This window comes from Pezoporus flaviventris, unplaced genomic scaffold (genome assembly GCF_033815535.1).
Source record: "Pezoporus flaviventris isolate CSIRO_AGI_PZ_B2104156 unplaced genomic scaffold, CSIRO_AGI_Pfla_v1 ptg000108l, whole genome shotgun sequence".
Taxonomy (NCBI): Eukaryota; Metazoa; Chordata; class Aves; order Psittaciformes; family Psittacidae; genus Pezoporus; species Pezoporus flaviventris.
Genome location: NW_026892656.1, coordinates 672,756 through 689,309, shown reverse-complemented (window position 1 = coordinate 689,309; position 16,554 = coordinate 672,756). Strand labels below are relative to the sequence as shown.

At 45.1% G+C, this 16,554-nt stretch overlaps 1 protein-coding gene across 2 annotated transcripts; it reads right to left on the bottom strand.

The window, feature by feature from the left end:
• Window positions 1-575: 575 nt before the first annotated feature.
• VLDLR (very low density lipoprotein receptor) lies at window positions 576-15,480 on the bottom strand. 2 transcript variants are annotated; one of them, XM_061477756.1, is made up of 19 exons: window positions 15,313-15,480; window positions 11,093-11,212; window positions 10,049-10,171; window positions 9,081-9,203; window positions 7,370-7,741; window positions 7,140-7,262; window positions 6,932-7,054; window positions 6,350-6,469; window positions 6,147-6,272; window positions 5,592-5,763; window positions 5,035-5,259; window positions 4,758-4,876; window positions 4,256-4,395; window positions 4,000-4,141; window positions 3,554-3,700; window positions 2,559-2,648; window positions 2,110-2,187; window positions 1,830-1,999; window positions 576-1,220 (listed from the first exon to the last, which is right to left on the bottom strand). In XM_061477756.1, the coding sequence occupies exons 1-19, from the start codon at window positions 15,449-15,451 to the stop codon at window positions 1,185-1,187; spliced, it is 2,688 nt and encodes an 895-aa protein (XP_061333740.1). In that variant the 5' UTR covers window positions 15,452-15,480; the 3' UTR covers window positions 576-1,184. The 2 variants fall into 2 exon arrangements, with proteins under 2 accessions (XP_061333740.1, XP_061333742.1); XM_061477758.1 differs by lacking the exon at window positions 2,559-2,648.
• Window positions 15,481-16,554: the final 1,074 nt, after the last annotated feature.

Here is a 16,554-nt window from a genome sequence, read left to right as displayed (position 1 = left end):
TGTCATTACACAGGTAGCAATAGGGGTTTTTCAGACAATAAATCCAGGAGCAGGCTGCCAAGTCACAGCTCTGCTCTTCCTTTGTATAGGTGGAACAGCTACTAAGATCCAACTTACACTGGCATGGTAATGAAGAACAGCTACTAACAGCTTGGTATCACCATGGGCTTGTGCACAACATCCTTTCCAAGGACCCTACACTTACATGGCAGACAATGCTTTGGTCTGTCTCCATGTAGCATCTGTCAGTGCTGCTTCCTAACAGCTTGCTATAGTGTTTGAATATTTTTAGCCATAGTCAGTCCTCACTTAGGAAGTCCAGCTGTACTCCTGTGAAAGGTGACCCACCGATCCAGTACCCTGCCGCGTATTACTCTCACAAATACATTACAAACAGGTACCTGGCAGGTCAGTACTGTCTTAGCAATCTTGAGTACTGCTGAAATAAATTAAAAGAAACTTCATGTGCTGGCTGGAAGTAGTAGTGTAGCACACTAAATAAGGAGATACTGTAGCACACTATCAGGAGATACTCTATTTAACTTCAGTGCTAATGTAATAATGGAGACCAATACTTAAACTGCTTCATTTTTTATTTTTTTCCCCTTCTCCACATGTAAAATTTATGGTGGTTTCTTAAAGAGCATTCATACTTGTATCTCTCCAAGAGGTAAGAGACAAGATTGTTCCAAACATACATACAAAATTACTTATGTTTACAAATTTTTGGCAATCATAGTAACCCGTTTTTTCCTATTGCCATTGCCCAAATTATTGGAAAACACAGTGTACAATAATTTACATTTGAAATACTTCAAAGTGCTTGACAGTGATTTTCCAAGAATAGTATTTACAAGTGGCCTATACACATATGTACAGGTGTTACAAGTTGTGGCTGGAATATGGCTTTCTATGGAAAGTGCTCTATATTTGGTCAGTGGTGTTACTGACTGACCAATCCAAGGGTTACTGATAAAACAGTAACCACCAAAAGCTGAATTGTTGTGGACAGGTATTTACAGAGTTTGTTGTTAAGGTGTATAAAAGTTATTTACATAAGTGTTCCATACATAAAGTATCTTCTTTCTTCCAAGAATGGAGGAAGTCTTTCAGCCACAAACCTGGTTACTATCCCCAAAGAGTGTAAAACACAAGTAAACCGGAAGCAATTGCTGATCCAGTGCTCATGCCATGTCATCATCTGTGCTTACAACAGATATCTGTATAAAATAAGTACAAGTTAGCTACTAGTAACAGTTACAAAAGAAATCACTACTACACTGCAGTTTGAAATGGGCTAGTTCTGCAGGCTATGAGGACATTCAGCACTAATTACTCCATCTCAGGTATAGGACAGTAGTTGCCTACTACAACTTTAAACCTGATTAAAAGGACAAGTTCAGATCATAGAATGGTTTGGGTTGGAAAGATCACCCAATAAAATCCCCTGCCATTGGCAATGGCACCTTCCACTAGAGCAGGTTGCTCAAATCATCATCCAACCTGGCCTTGAACACTTCCAGAGATGGGGCAGCCACAGATTCTCTGGACAACCTGTGCCAGCGCCTCACCACCCTCACAGTAAAGAATTTTTTCCGTATATCTAAGTTTACCCTCTTTCAGTTTAAAGCCATTACCTCTTGTCCTATCACTACATGCTCTTTCAAAAAGTCCCTCTCCAGCTTTCTTGCTGGAACCCTACAAGTTCTCCACTGCAGCAAGCAGCCTTCAAGAGCAGAGACTTCTCCTGAAGTCAGGTACCATTTGGCAGTCTTTATGTCTGCTCTGAGGATTAACCTGGAGTCTCACATGTCAATAGGTCTACTTACTGCAGGGTAGGTGTGTCCTACTGAAGCGCTGTGTCTTCCAACATCAATTGTAAGGTCCTCTTCTGTAGTTTTCAGGTAGACAGGATTATCAAAATTCATGCTTTTCATGTTCTTGTGCTGCCAATGACGCCACATGAAGTAAGCGACCACTGCAGCCATTACCAGCAATACTTAGGGAGAAAAACAGATGGCAAATATGGAGTACAGTCGAGTCAAGCTCCTGACAGAGTGGCTTGTCCCACCACAATGAGTCCTGAAAGCCAGTGAATGCTGTACTCACCGACAGGAAGAACAGTCCAAACTGCTGATGTTCCTCCAGCTGCAGTTACTTCAGATGTTGTACTACTGATGTTGAAACCTGCATGAGAATTTCAAGTAGTAAGCTTGCTTATTGGCTGGCTGACAGCCTGTCAGATGCAAGCAATCCCCAAGCCCAGAAGCTTCTCAGTAACACCACAGAAACCAGCCTAGCAGGCTTCATCCTGTATTAGTAGGAAGCTGTATTTCTTGCCTTTTCTGAGCACTCCTGGAATTACATGGAACCTATAGGTTCCATGCTGTCGTAAGTGAACTAGCTCTGTTACAGCTCCAGCTGCTGTACCTGTACTACACACACCTGGCCTGTGTTCTCTATTTGCATGCAAAGGAGAAACCTTCAAGTAGACTAGTGGGTCAGCTTTCATTTAATTTCTCTAAATGTTCAGCAGTCTGAGTTATTGGGACCAGTACCTCCAGGAACTAGTCCAACAGTTGGAGATTTTTCTGTTGTGCTGGTATCTTTAGCCTCAGTGTAAGCCACAGTTGTTCCAGTACCTGAAACTAATTATAGAGCAAGAACCCAATTAATCCTGAAGTCCTGCAATGGCTTAGCTATGAGAGCCATGGTAGCAAATGTTTAGCAGATGCAGAGTGATCATGCAGCCCGTTAGCTTTATTAGAAACACTGACATTAGTTTTTTTCACTAGCACACGCTCAGCTGAAGGTTTCTGATCAAAATTAATTCCAAGAACAAGGCTAGACAGTTAATCAGGCATGAATCTAGGTATTTAGAGTCATGACAACAGTAAGCCACCCCATTTCTCACTTCAGGTTTTCCAAGTGGCATTTTAATTCTGTAAGTTTATTGGTTAGGTAGTCTTCAATTTCTATAGCAACCCTTTAGAGCAGCCAATGACGAACAGCATCCCTGCATTCAGTGCTCCAACTGTGGCAGTCAGAATCAATACGCAATATAGTAAGTAGTACTTTGGAGTTTCTCTATCCACTCCACTGGACAAACAAGCCTGCCATACAGTCAGTGCTGAGGGTAGTAGCAGCATGTTTGGACCACAAAAGGAGGTCCCTGGCTAGCAAGGGTCACCTATCAGCTTTTCAACACTGTTTATACACTGTAGAGCCATATTAGTTTATACCCCTTGTTTTATAAGAAAAGGGCTTAGTATGCTTTGTGCATGTGCTTGCTGTCTCCAGAAAGGCATGGAGGTATAAGGTCTTGTTGCAAATGATGATGATACAGAAGCCAAGCATGAACTTTGTACAGCACCTGCAGACTTTGAGGGCCATCTTAATGCATGCTAGAAGACCACCCCTCCAAGATTAATTATATCAGCTTAAGCCAAGCAAAGCTGTCACAGCCTATGCTACCATATTTGCCTCCAGCAGGTTCAGTACCCCTACTTCTTCCCCATCTATCCTGGGAAATACTTCAGTCATGTTACCATACCTGTACATCTCAGACTATCCTCCTGCAAGAAGTATCCAACAGGACATGTACAAGTGTACTTTGGAGAGTGTTCATTTATCTGAGGAGCAGGCAGGCACAGATAGCTACAGCCTCCATTTGCCATGTTCTCTTCACACCAATTCTTGCCTGTTGGTACAAAAGTTGTTAAGAGTGAGCCTTTGTATTCAATAGGTATAGCATAATTATTTGCTCACTAGCTCTCGTAGAGCTATTTGTCTCTGCAGGTTACAGATTTGTACCTGCTCTGCCTAAGGAAGAGGAATTACAATTAGACCCTCTCTCAACCCTAGTGGGGTTGCTTGTGTTATGAAGCTCCATGCACTCTAAGCAAAGTAGATAGCTATACAGGGAAGGAATACCTTTTGCCATCATGCAAGCAGGGCAGTGCTGTGTATACTATATACTATAAACCCCATTAGGGTTACCTGAAGGCTGAACAAGTTCATGATACACAATGATGTCCTGTGCATCATTGAGGTTGTTCACTAGGGTAACCAGTTCAGTTCCAGTAAATTTGTTAGCACCATAGACTGCCTCATTCTCTCCATCAATCCAGTACACACGGTCCTAGAAGAGAAAGTCATTGCATCCCATTACCTCCACACTGCTATCAGCAGCATAACTGGTAGTTATGTACTAGCAAGAGGATCTCTGACAGTTACTACAGAAAATCATTCTTACCTCAAATATTGTGAGAGCAAGAGGATGAGGAAGGAACATATGAGACTTTAGCACAATTCTACGGTCCTGACCATTCAAGTCCACACTTGACAGTGTATGTAGTTTCGAATCAAGCCAGTATAAGCGGCTTTTTACAAGGTCTAGGAGGAAAATACCAAACATATTTACTATATACATGGAGAACATCACCAAAGTCTCCTGCAAAAGTTGAAACACCCACAGATTCAAGAATAGTTGCAGTGTTCCCCTAGTTTCTTACCGTACTGCTGCAGTGCTGCCTACATGGTCTGTGCCTTAACTATGATATAGAGCAGTGTAAGAAAAGTAACCATTTCAGTATCTGAGAGGTGCTATCTGTGCCTGTTGCAGTTTCTCCAGGCATGCAGGAGCTTCCCATTCTCAGAAGCTGAAAATAGTTCTCTGAAGGATGACCTTGGCTTTTGCAGCAAACAAATTGCTAAAGCTCCAAAATGTCTCTGGCACACAGACAAGTTCAACATACCTAGAGCAATTCCATTAGGCCATTGGATTTCTGTTGTCACAAGCTGCTGTCTGTCAAATCCATTCATTCCTGCTTTTTCAATTTTTGCTGGCTCACCCCAGTCTGACCAGTACATAAAGCTGTGAAGCAGAATTTATGTTGTATGATGCACTATAAGTACTGTGTAGTATCACTCTTAATTATGACCAATAACTAACAAAGGCTACCTAAATCAGTTATCAGGACATGGAGTACCTGGTAGGTCCACTTTTTTAAGAGGACCAGGACAAATACTCACCCAGAGAGAGGATCTACAGCAATAGAAGCTGGCTCTCTCAGCTCAGAAAGAAACAAAACCTTTCTTTTTGTGCCATCTAGGCTAGCCACTGAGATGGTCTTTGATGCTGAGTCAGACCAGTAGATGTTCTTATAAACCCAGTCAACAGCAATTCCTGCAGGGCTATGTATGTTGTCCAGGATTCTGACGTGTGTTCCAACTTTATCACGGGTATCCATAGAAGCACTAGAAGACAAGAATTACTTGTTTTCAACCCCCTTCCTCCACAGATACTACCACCTGGTATGCCTCAGCAAATATTGCATGCAGCTGTCAGGCAGACAACGCAGAAGATGCATTTGTGACTTTCCACAGTGTCTTTTTCAAAACTGTAGAAGCAGTTACTAAAATGCAATAAGCATACACATTGCCAGTTGTGGGAACTTGCATCTACTGTACTTTTTCTTTAGGACATCAGGAAATAGTTCTCATCACCAAAGCCTAGAGAAGTATCTCTTTGGTAAAATGTGGGATGGTTTAGGGGAGCACATTAGGGTTCAGAAGCTGAGTCCATTTACCTGAAGATTGCTTTTTGGCCAAAGTCAGCCCAGTAAAGCTTTTGCTCAGCAATATCAGCATCTAGGGCTACAGTGTTTCTTAGCTGCTCTACTAGCTGAATGTATTCTTTCCTCTCAAGGCCAATCTTCCTGATATCTCGGCGGTTGGTGAAAATCAGACATGGTTCCTTCCCTGTTAAAACAGTGTTATCTGCATTTCTAGAGATACAGTCACATACTGTTCTTTTATGAAAAGTTTGAAGAGTCATATTTAGGATTTACCACTTCACACTTGCTAGTGGATTATGACAGAAGTATTGGCTGTACCATACCTCATCTCTTCTCCCTCCTTAATAGGGAGTGGTCCATCTGCCCAGTGAGCAGGCACAAGCAGTTTACGTCAGGTTGCTTTAAGTACTGTATCATGACATCATTAAAGTACTAGGAGTGTTCAGATCTGTATGAGTTATATTGATAATAGCACAACAACTAGTGTCAAAACCACAATAGCATAAGCAGTACCTAACTTACTACCTTATTTTAAAGTGGGGATATAGGTCTTATGCTCATACTCACCCACTGCCTTACACACCCCCGTAGCAAGATCCATCTGATAGCCACGACTACATTCACATTTGTAACCCCCTTTCAGGTTGATACAGATTTGACTACAGATACCAGGGTTCTGGCACTCATCGATATCTGTAAAGACAACAATTTAGTTTATTCTCATCTCCATTACTAACAGTAGGGTCCATGTTAATCTACTTGATACTTGCCTCCACAGGTTCTCTTGTCTATAAGCTCAAATCCAGCTGGACAGTCACATTCATAGCCAATAACAAGATCTCTGCAGATATGAGAGCATCCACCATTGTTCACAAGACATTCATTTATGTCTACAAGAGATGAATTGGCACTTGTGAGACAGCACACCTATTTAGGCTTAAAGCCTTAGTCGTGGAGTACTTTACCAGATACCCACCCATTTTCTAGCACTGCCTGCCACATATGATAAACCGCTTGGACACTTGAAGTCACATGTAAGAGACCCTCCTCAAATTCATATTTGCTCAGCTATCAGCATGCTACTGTGTTACAAGTTGTCAGCAGGAGAGAAAGATTGAGGCTCCTGGAATTTTCAGAGTTTCTAATGCCTTCAAGTGCCTTCTGGCCATACAGAAGTAATTCCAATAGGCAGTTTAGTAGTTTGTTACTAGCCTGTTGACTAGGTTGCTCTTGGTTGTATGTTTGACACCAAGAAAGTGCAGATGGGCATTCCAAACTGGTATCTGATAGCTCAGAAGCTGTATCCAAGTATGTTTAGAGATCAGCATTGTGTAATGAGTTCATTCACTTACTGCACTCCTTGAGAGGCTCATCACTCCAGTCCTTGCAGTCTCTCTGCTGGTTACAGACTTTATTGACATCTATGCATTCTCCACTTCTGCACTTGAATTTGCCAGGTCCAGAGCACTGAATAACTAAGATTGTGAAGATTGTGAAGGCAACTATGAGCTTCAAGAGATATTCTGCAAAGACTTAATCCCTGCTTAGTCCCACACTTACCATTGCTACAACTTGCTTCATCAGTGCCATCCAGACAGTCTCTCACACCATTGCACTGCCTACTCCCATGGATGCAGTTACCATCTTCACATCTGAACTGGTCTGGTCTGCAAGTCCGAGAAGCTGGAGGACACAGTCATTACATACTTAACCTCCTGAGGTTTGCTGAAGGAAAGAAAACAGAACAGGTGCCAAGCAAGACCCCCTACAGAAAGGCCAAGTTAACTTACGGCAGTTGATTTCATCACTTCCATCCTTGCAGTCAGGATCTCCATCGCAGCGCCACTTCTTGTGGATACATTCACCCGAGCCGCATTGCACCTCACTTTCAGAGCACTTCACAGGAGGTGCAGGCTGGCGGCCACATTGCTCCAGAGATTCATCTGAGTGGTCAGAGCAGTCAGCATCATCATCACACACCCAGCTGATGGGGATGCAAGTGGAGCTTTTGCACTGGAACTCATGAACTCCACAGGTAGGAGGTGCACACTCCAGCTCATCAGTGCCATCACTGCAGTCATCTTGACCATTGCAGACAAAGCTCTTGGAAATACATCGCCCACTGCTGCATGTGAACTCTGCTGGGCTACAAGTCACATTGCCTGCAATAATAGAAATAAGAGATTAGCAGATTATCACAAGAAGGCAGACATTTGTATGCAAGTGTTTTGCTTTGCAGGTTCTTTACCAGCTGTTAGCTGACAGAAGTTCAGCATTCTGTGTAAGGCTCTAAGAAAGCCTAACCAACTACCCACAGGACACTTGGGGCCCACACAAACTGTCTTCCTTGCCTTTGGATGTTATGAGTGAGAGGCATCATTTTTGAGCTACTGAGTGAAAATAACTTCCTTCTGAAGCAGCTAAGCTGTTCTGCTTCAGACTGAGCCTTTCAGAAAATAGGCTCAAACCCTGTGAACCAGAGACAGAAGGTAAGAGAATTGCTAACTCTAGGCTAAGACTAAAGTAGCCAGATGGTCAGCATGCACTGTAGTTTGAAATTGAAGTGTTTAGTGCTGGTCCCCAGGACAGCAGTGGCCCTTTTGCCTGGACCAGTGGGGATAACAAATCAAGATCTTGAACCAGTTTATGCAGTGGTTTTAGGCACACCCATACAACTTAACACTAGTACAAATTATGCTAGTTTAATGGGAGTGGGGCTAGCAGTTCAGTATGCCTAGACTGACAGTTTTAACAGCTCCATTAGAAATGCTGTCTATAGATTTGGCAGATTAATGTATGTGCTTGCTAAGTAAGGCAGCAACTCCAGTCACACAGCAAAAATCTGAATATCTGTGTTTTTCTAGCACATCCAGGTAAGGTGGCTCTGATGGAAGCCAGCCCTGTGGCTCTGGTTGCAGCAGATTTGTCGCAGGACACCTCAGACAACTCATATATATAAGTTCATTAAAGAAAGTTGGGAATGCTGCACTCCAACACTGGCAGTGTCAGCTTCATTTGAAAACCAGCCTGAAGCTGTCCCCCAAAGACCTGAAACCCAGCTTGCCTAGTCTGCACTTTCACATAAGTGCACAGAATACTCCAGGATAGAGCTGTAAAGTACTGTACCCTTGGCTACAAGTCTCTGCTACACTCTTAGGAGACCATTTGTTAATGTAAGCAGCAACTAGAGTTACCTGTTGAGAAATTCTGCAGAGAACAAGTTCTGATAGTTTGCCTGACGTGACTTAGCCTATTCCTATGGAGAAAAAAAATAGCTAGAGACCAAAGATAAATGTTGAACAGCTTACACTGCTTTTGCAGTGTAGAGGAGTGTTAGAAAAAGTCCATTTTGCTATACAGGCTGGAATACAAAGTCAATGTAGGCTTTAGGAGATACTGATACCATGAGAAATTTATCTTCCCAGGCATACTGCCCAACTAGCTCCTTTCTAGACAAGTCAATTTCAAATAGAGTTATGCAGCCACTGTTTCTTCCCTTACCACAATTCTCTTCATCTTCACCACTGTCACAGTCTTTTTCACCATCACATTTCCAGGACACTGGGATACACTGGGTTGACTGAGGACCACAGCTGATTTCATTTACCCGGCATGTTCTCATATCTATTAAAAAAAGTTTAAGTTCAATTTAAGAGCTACTGATCTTGGGTTTTTGCAGCTGTCCTGAAAGGCTTCAGCCCTGGACAAAGTTGCAGTTAATTAGATACCAACATCCATCTAAGCTGATGGCTCCATCATGGGAGAGGTTATGTTACTTTGTAGTGTTCAGTAAAAGAGATTCTTCCAGTTGCTAATAGATTAGTATTTTAAGGGTATCTTTGTAGTGGTATTTTGCAACTGCACACCAGTTACACTATAGAAAACTGAGCTATAATACATAGTAGTAGGCAGCAGTTAACACCAAAATGCAGTAAGACTTGGGGCTGAAGTATTGTTCAGCATGGATCCTACTGATACAGAGAATTGAAGCTTAACAGACCTATATTCCTTGACTAGTTACCACACCTCAGACTGGGACTGCTAACTACAAAACTGCACAGTCAAGCCTCTGCACTTCTGCTTCCCACACTCCAAGATGTGGTCAGTTGCTCAGTTCCTACACAGCTCTGGTTAATTTACAAAGTAGACGTCTTGGAGGACAGTGATCACATGCCACAGTAATGGTCAGGCCTGCATGCTGTCCTTGTTGCTTCTGTCTGCCAGCAAAACCTTGCACTTGCTATCTGTTACCAGGTACAAGTGCAGAGTCCCCGCTCAGTTCTGTATCTTTTTAAGTAGTAAAAAGCCTTGTCAAGACCTAAAGGAGCCAAAGCCAAGCTCTCACTTGGAAAGGTACTCTTGAGTACAAGTTCATTCTTTCTTTAGGAAGGGAGCCAGACTGCAAGCAGAAGAAGTCAAAATGCTATTTTGTGCAGGCTTGCCTGCACCAACAAGCCAGGTTCACTTACGGCACAGTTCAGCACTCTCATCAGACCCATCTTCACAGTCTGGATCCCCATCACACTGCCATCTGTTAGGCACACACTGTCCACTGGCGCACACAAAATCAGTTTCAGCACACGTCTTCTTCACTGCAAGAGAGAAGACAGCCACTTATTTAAAGACCAGAGCTTTGTTTGTTAAGGACAGAGGTAATCTGCCTTGCCCTAGGAAAGTGATGCAATATCCTTAGTTCCTGGATGTCTGGTGTTGCCCTCCACCTCTCTAATGACAGCACTGTTTAACTTCCTAGAGAGTTATGCTGTCCACAGAGAAATACTTCTCTTCCCATAAGGCACTGAAGAACTACTGTTGTTAAGGGGGAGACTATGCTGCTGCCTTGAACACACTGGACTTAATGTAAGGTCTATTGATACCGATATTCAAAGCTTGAGTTTATTATCATGGCATTTGATTTGTCATTACAGAAGCCTGGAACTATGTAACCCTAAGGTAACAGTTTAGGTCTGCTTGAGGAGACCAGCAGCTCAAACACACCAGTGTTGCATATGGAGTCTGTTTTGCCTCATCTCTAAGTACTTCTAGTCATCTATCTTGGCCTCTATGCTTAAAGCGAGAGTTGGCTGCCAAAGCTAGGTTTCGTGTTTATAGGAGACTCGGCAGCATCTCTTTCACAAATAAATCAGGGCATTTAACCATGGAATAGCCAAGAGCTACAGGCTAATAGCAAATATTTTCTAATACGTCTTCAAGGAAGAACTGAGAACAGGCTTGCATTCTGTTCTTGACCACCTTTGCAAATAAACTTCTGGTCATGAGGTTTTCTATTAGTCACCAGTTTCAGGAGACTTTCATAACACTCAGGAAAATTCAACTGCCTCATATGGATACAAGGCACCAAGATAGTCCCCCACTTGTGCTAGGGAATCTGGCCTTTACTCTGCATTCTGACTGCAAGAAATGCTGGATAGGATAAGCATCTCTTCACCTATTTGCTTTAGCCCCCACTAACTAGCAAGTATTACTACAGAGGTACTATTTTGATTACTTACCACAGGCACTTTCATCACTGCCATCTAAACAGTCTTCATCACCATCACATTTCCAGAGTAAAGGAATACAGCGTCCATTACTACATGGAAATTGGGATTCCTCACATTTTGCTCTTGCACCTTCAATGAAAAAAAGACAGGCAAGACCCAATCTTGTTTAAAAATACTTTCTTGCTTTCCCCCACTGCTGATTAGGAAGCCACCCAGCTTAATAAACTGCAGAACATCAGCATGAAGCCAGATCAGAGTTCCAGATCTTTGTAGTTACCTTATTCAGTCATGAAAGTAAAGCCAGAAGCTTTCCTTCACAATGCAAGTGAAGAGCTTAAGCACTGTGTCCACCTGCCAAACAACAGCAAAGCAGTCTCATTGTTCTTCTTACTGAGTTTGCCTTTTCAAGGCAGGGTCATGGGAGGTTGCAAGGGAGGTCGTGTGCACACATCCTTCTATGCTGTCTAGTGCTTAGCACTGCATTCTCAGAACTCTTCAAGTTGTAATCAAATGGGGTTTAAACTTCACTAATGTCAAAGTAGACTAGCATTTCAGTACTCTGCTGCTATTGCGTTACAGCAGAATCCCCAAAATGTCTGTAAATATAGCTTAGATATTTGCTCTGTAGTTAAATAAGATTTCATGATTCATGTTACTCCTCAAATAAGGGCACCCAGAGACATTCCTTCATATACAAAAAAGGGAATGCTAAGAGAGACAGATAATTTACAACTTCCTTCTGTAATCAGATCTGTTGATTCATAACTGGTAACGGTTTTTATTTGTTAGTACACTTGAGTAAGGTACTGCTTTCTGCATGATGCTTAGAGTGCATTTTTCAGACTACCTTCCGCTCCAAAACTGCACAACCCCATCCCTCCAGGCAGCCTACTTCACCTTGAAGCTTTGTTATAACTGTCACAACAGCCTGCTTCTCCAGCAGCTAAGCCAGAGCTGTTCCATGTAATGCATTCAGGCAAATCTGTAAGCATGCTATACTACATGCATTAGTATTGGCTGCACATGTCCACAGCATGATGCAAGACTCCTGCTCCTCCTTGGTTTATTGCATCATTTAGTAGAGGTGGTTTGTCTTGACATTCCAGGGCTTACAAAGGGCATCAATTTTTCAGAACATTACTTGTTATTTTGTATCTTCTGTGTATGACAGGCAAAATGCAAGACAGCTTCCAAGCAGAAGGAAGCATTCAGCCATTTCACATTACATTGACCAGCCATCAGGCACTGGGCAATTGCAAACCATGGACAAACTATAAACAAGGACAACATGGACAATTTTACCTGCTGAGTATCTCACGTAAACTCATGCTAGAAATAAAGTATTTGAAACAGCAGCTTACTGAGCTCTGCTAATGTTTTAGCAGTCTTACTGTTTGAGTAAACTCTAACTCACTTATCAGAGTAAAGCCATAACAACTTGTTCCATGGGAGCAGCGTTCAAAGAGTGCCAAAAAACTGAACATGAGCTCTTATATTCTGCATTTCCATCCTTCCTTTCCTTTTCAGGATGGGAGTCACACCTGCATGCACCTTCTAATAGCATGTTTTGTAAAGCTACTATAATTTAGGCAAGAGCTGTCAAACAAGAAGGTTGCCTTACTCTAGAAAGCACACCCCAGACAGCTTAGAGAGGGTGCAGAAGCCACAACTATCATCTTGCTCTAAACCTGACATAACATCACCTTGCTGTCCAGTAACCTCTAACAGAGGAGGCCTTCTGCTTGCAAGCCCTGGTCACACATTATTCCAGTTATTACTGTACTACCACCTAAAATACACAACAACTGACTCCTAGTAGTTTTGAGACATTCTCAATCCAGGCTTTCAGAATGAGAACAGTCAACCTTTCCCAAAATAGCATACTAGAGATACTAGACTAAGCCTGCCACCCAGAAGATCCCAAAATAACTCCACAGTCCGTAGTTACTCTATTTCAAGCTAGAATAACCCGAAAAGGCTTGCTAAGACTGCTTAGTTAGTATATTGTGACTTACAAGCATAACACCACTTTGACCAAATGCTACAGGGCAGCTAAGCTCCACATGTTGCTAAATGAAACAGTAATTCAGCTTGGAGTAACAGCTTTAACTTCACAATTACAACACTTAGAATAACCCATTCCAAAAAGGTTACATTGCTTTTGCAGCTGATACCACTCAAAATGTCAGAGCAACCATTTTTGTTAGCTCACAAACTACAGGAACTGATAGCATGCAACACCCACACAGGTGCACAAGGGTAAAAGTCAGCATCTGTTGCTACTTCTGAAGATGTCTATCAAACTCTAAGGGCCACTTGGAGTGAGCTCCAGTTAAGACAAGGATTAGTTCCAGCCAGTGACTGTGGTCCCATGTTTAACACCAAGCACAGTCCTGCAAGACCAGGTAATCACTTAGTCATGACACTACAAGCCCAATCTGCTGTTATTTGTAGTGACACAGTCATAGCTCATCTGCGGCTTCAGTCACCAGACACTTAATGATTTTTAGATCAGCATCAATTAGCCACTAATTCAAGGCTTCTCTTCACTTGCTACTCATACACAAGAAGCACCTTTACACCTTTCTCCTCCTTGGGATAAGGCTTAGGCAAAATATTCAGAGAACCAGTAACTTCACAGCCTCTGATTGCTAACACACATTTTTTTACTGTTCCCCAGGTAGGTACTTGCTAGAAGTAGGCTCATAAGCAGCAATGCGTGTAAGGTGAAGGAGCACAGTCGCAATGACTACCCAAGTTAAACTAGCTTTCCCCATACCTCTCCCCTCACTGTCTTGGCCCCTTAAGCAAGTTGTCAGATCACTTGTCTGGGCAGCCGCAAACATGTGACACTTGTGTGCTGTCATCTGACACCAAGTCCCAGAAAAGCTTGCAACAGCGATTGGGAAACCTTGAGAGGAACTAGCTTAAGACTCCTCCAGACCCTGGGGGAGTCACTGCAACTACAAGCAGGAGAGCACTGGCGGGGCCACTAACTCAAATGGGGGAAGAATCTCTGTCTTGGTGGCCTAGAGTTGCCTTCCACTTTGTATCTCTTGCTACAATTTCTTACTACAGTGCACTAGCAGTTTCAGTGATTGCCAGCTTGGTCCTTCATACTGTAGCTATTTAATCATGTCTGTTGTAGAGTGGATAGAGAAGCAATCTACTGAGGAGTGACTAGGCAGATATTTCCTCTCCTCCTTGTCTGAAGAGTCGGATACAACAGTGCCCTGGTTGGGCTCTACCTGACAGACCCTGCGTCAGACTCCTGTGCACAGTGAGGACTACAAGATCCAGCCACCTTTAAGCATACTTTGCCAACACAGCAGATCTGACACTGAGGCCTACTTTAGGGCATTAGTCAGGAAGACTAAAAGTCGTATAACAGAGACATTAATTGCCCACTTCCCACCTCAAGAGTAGTCTGGACCTCAGTTCCCGAAGGAAGAAAGGAGTCAGTCAACTACTGCTTCCACTCAAGAGGAACGTATTTTTAATTAACCATTCAATTGGCTTAATGTGCCATTGGGGTAGCTGCTCCTGCGCTAGGAGGCAACTCTTAAGCTCGCCACGAGCAGCGCTGCTAGCGCCCAGCGAGAGAGCCCGGCCCGCAGGGGACCGGCGCTGGCAAGACCCAACCTTGCCACCAGGTGGAGATCCCCTGCGGTGGTTACCGTTGGCCCACAACCAGAGCCATGCCAATGCTGCTGTATGCCACAAAGCCAAAGTTGCACAGTAGTTTGACAGCACCTTTAACGCCTCAGGCTTTCCAAGGACGTCTCTTCCTCCCTCCAGGACAAAGCCCCAGCCCTGCCCTACCCTCCCCGCAGGCACGTAGACCCTCCCGTCATCACGAGGCATCGCGCAGGAAGACAAACCCTCCCGCGGCACACGGGTGGCTCCCAGGAGAGGTGCTCGCCGGGGCTCGGGCCCACCCTCATCGCCCCCGTGAGCCGCCAGGGGCCGCCGGGGAAGGCGGCTTCAGACCCGACAAGAGGGGCGTGGGGCAAACCCAGGCGGCAAGGACTCCCGAAGGCCCCTCCGTCCAGCCCCCCCCCCCCCGCGCAGCGGGCTAGCGGCCAGAGGAGAAAGAATAATATATAAATAAAGGGAAGGGCGGTGGGAGAAGGGAAAAAGACATTGCTTCTGTGGGTGGCGGCACGAGCAGCCTCAGCGGTGGGCGCCCAGCACCACCCCCCCCCCCCCCCCCCCGGCCCCGCACTCACCATCGGCGGTGGCGCGCAGGCAGCTGAGGGCAAGCAGCAGGTACAGCGCCCAGCAGCACGAGACCGCCCGCCGTCTCGCGCCGCGACCGAGGCTGCCTGCCCCCTCGCTCAGGTCTCCGTGCTGCCCGTCTAACCGCATCGCCTCGCCGGGACGGAGAAAAGGCGGGGAGGGCGGGCTGGCAACCGCCGTGGTCGGAGAAGCGAGGAGAAGAGGGAGCTAGAAACATGCACGGGGGGAGGGTGTCCCCGCGGCGCTCTTATACCAGCCGCCCGGCCGCCCTACGCGGCTGCTGGTGACTCACGGCGCCGCGCCGGGCCCCGGTTGGCTCGCCAGCGCAGCCCGCCCCCGCTTCCTCCTCCACGGCACCTGCGGCCGCCGCGGAGCGCCCGCACACCGGCTTGGCACGGCACGGCACGGCTCGGCGCGGTGCGCTGCGGTGAGTGGCGCTCCGGAGGTACGGCGCGGCGCGGCGCGGTGCGGTGCGGTGCCGTGTCCCCCGCTCCCAGCTTTTCTTCCGCGGAGCTGAGGGCTGTGCGACCCCGCTGACAGCCCTGGCACCCTGCGCGGTGGTGTGCGGCAGCCCCAGCGGGAGGGAACTTTGGCAGCGGCGCAGGGGGTGCGGGGGGGGGCAGCTGCTTTGTTTGCCTGCTTACTCAGAACGTGTCCGTCCGCGCCCCGCCGCGGGGAGGAGGCGTTGCGGACCCCCGTGCTGGGCGGCACAGCAAGGCGTGCCGACATCCGCGTTGTGGGATGGTTATGTCCAAAGAAGCGTTTTTTCCGTTTGGTGCCCCCCCGACCGCCGCCCCACGCGCAGATGCCGGCGTGCCCGTGGGATTTTTCCTCCCTCCGTAGCAGAACTTCACTTAAAATGAAGTAGGCGCAGCTCTTCAGGAAGAAACTCACTACTTCTGTATTCTCCAATCGGGGATGGTGGCTAATTAGTAATTGTACAAACTGATACGCTGAAGCTGTGTAATTACAAGCTTAACCTTTTATTCTAAGGAAGAGAATTGGTAGTTTTGTTCCACTTTTGTAGCATTTTGAACATCCAATTATGCCTTGGTGAAATAAAGAAAAGAAGGGCTGGTCAAATGCAAATCTGGTTTTGTTCGCAGCATGTTTAGCATTTACAATTGAGGTTTAGTGATCTGCTTTTTTTTCTTTTTTTCTTTTTTTTTCATGGACTTGCTATTTTATGGTAATTGTATGTGCTGTGCTGTTAGTATCATAAAAGAGATGTA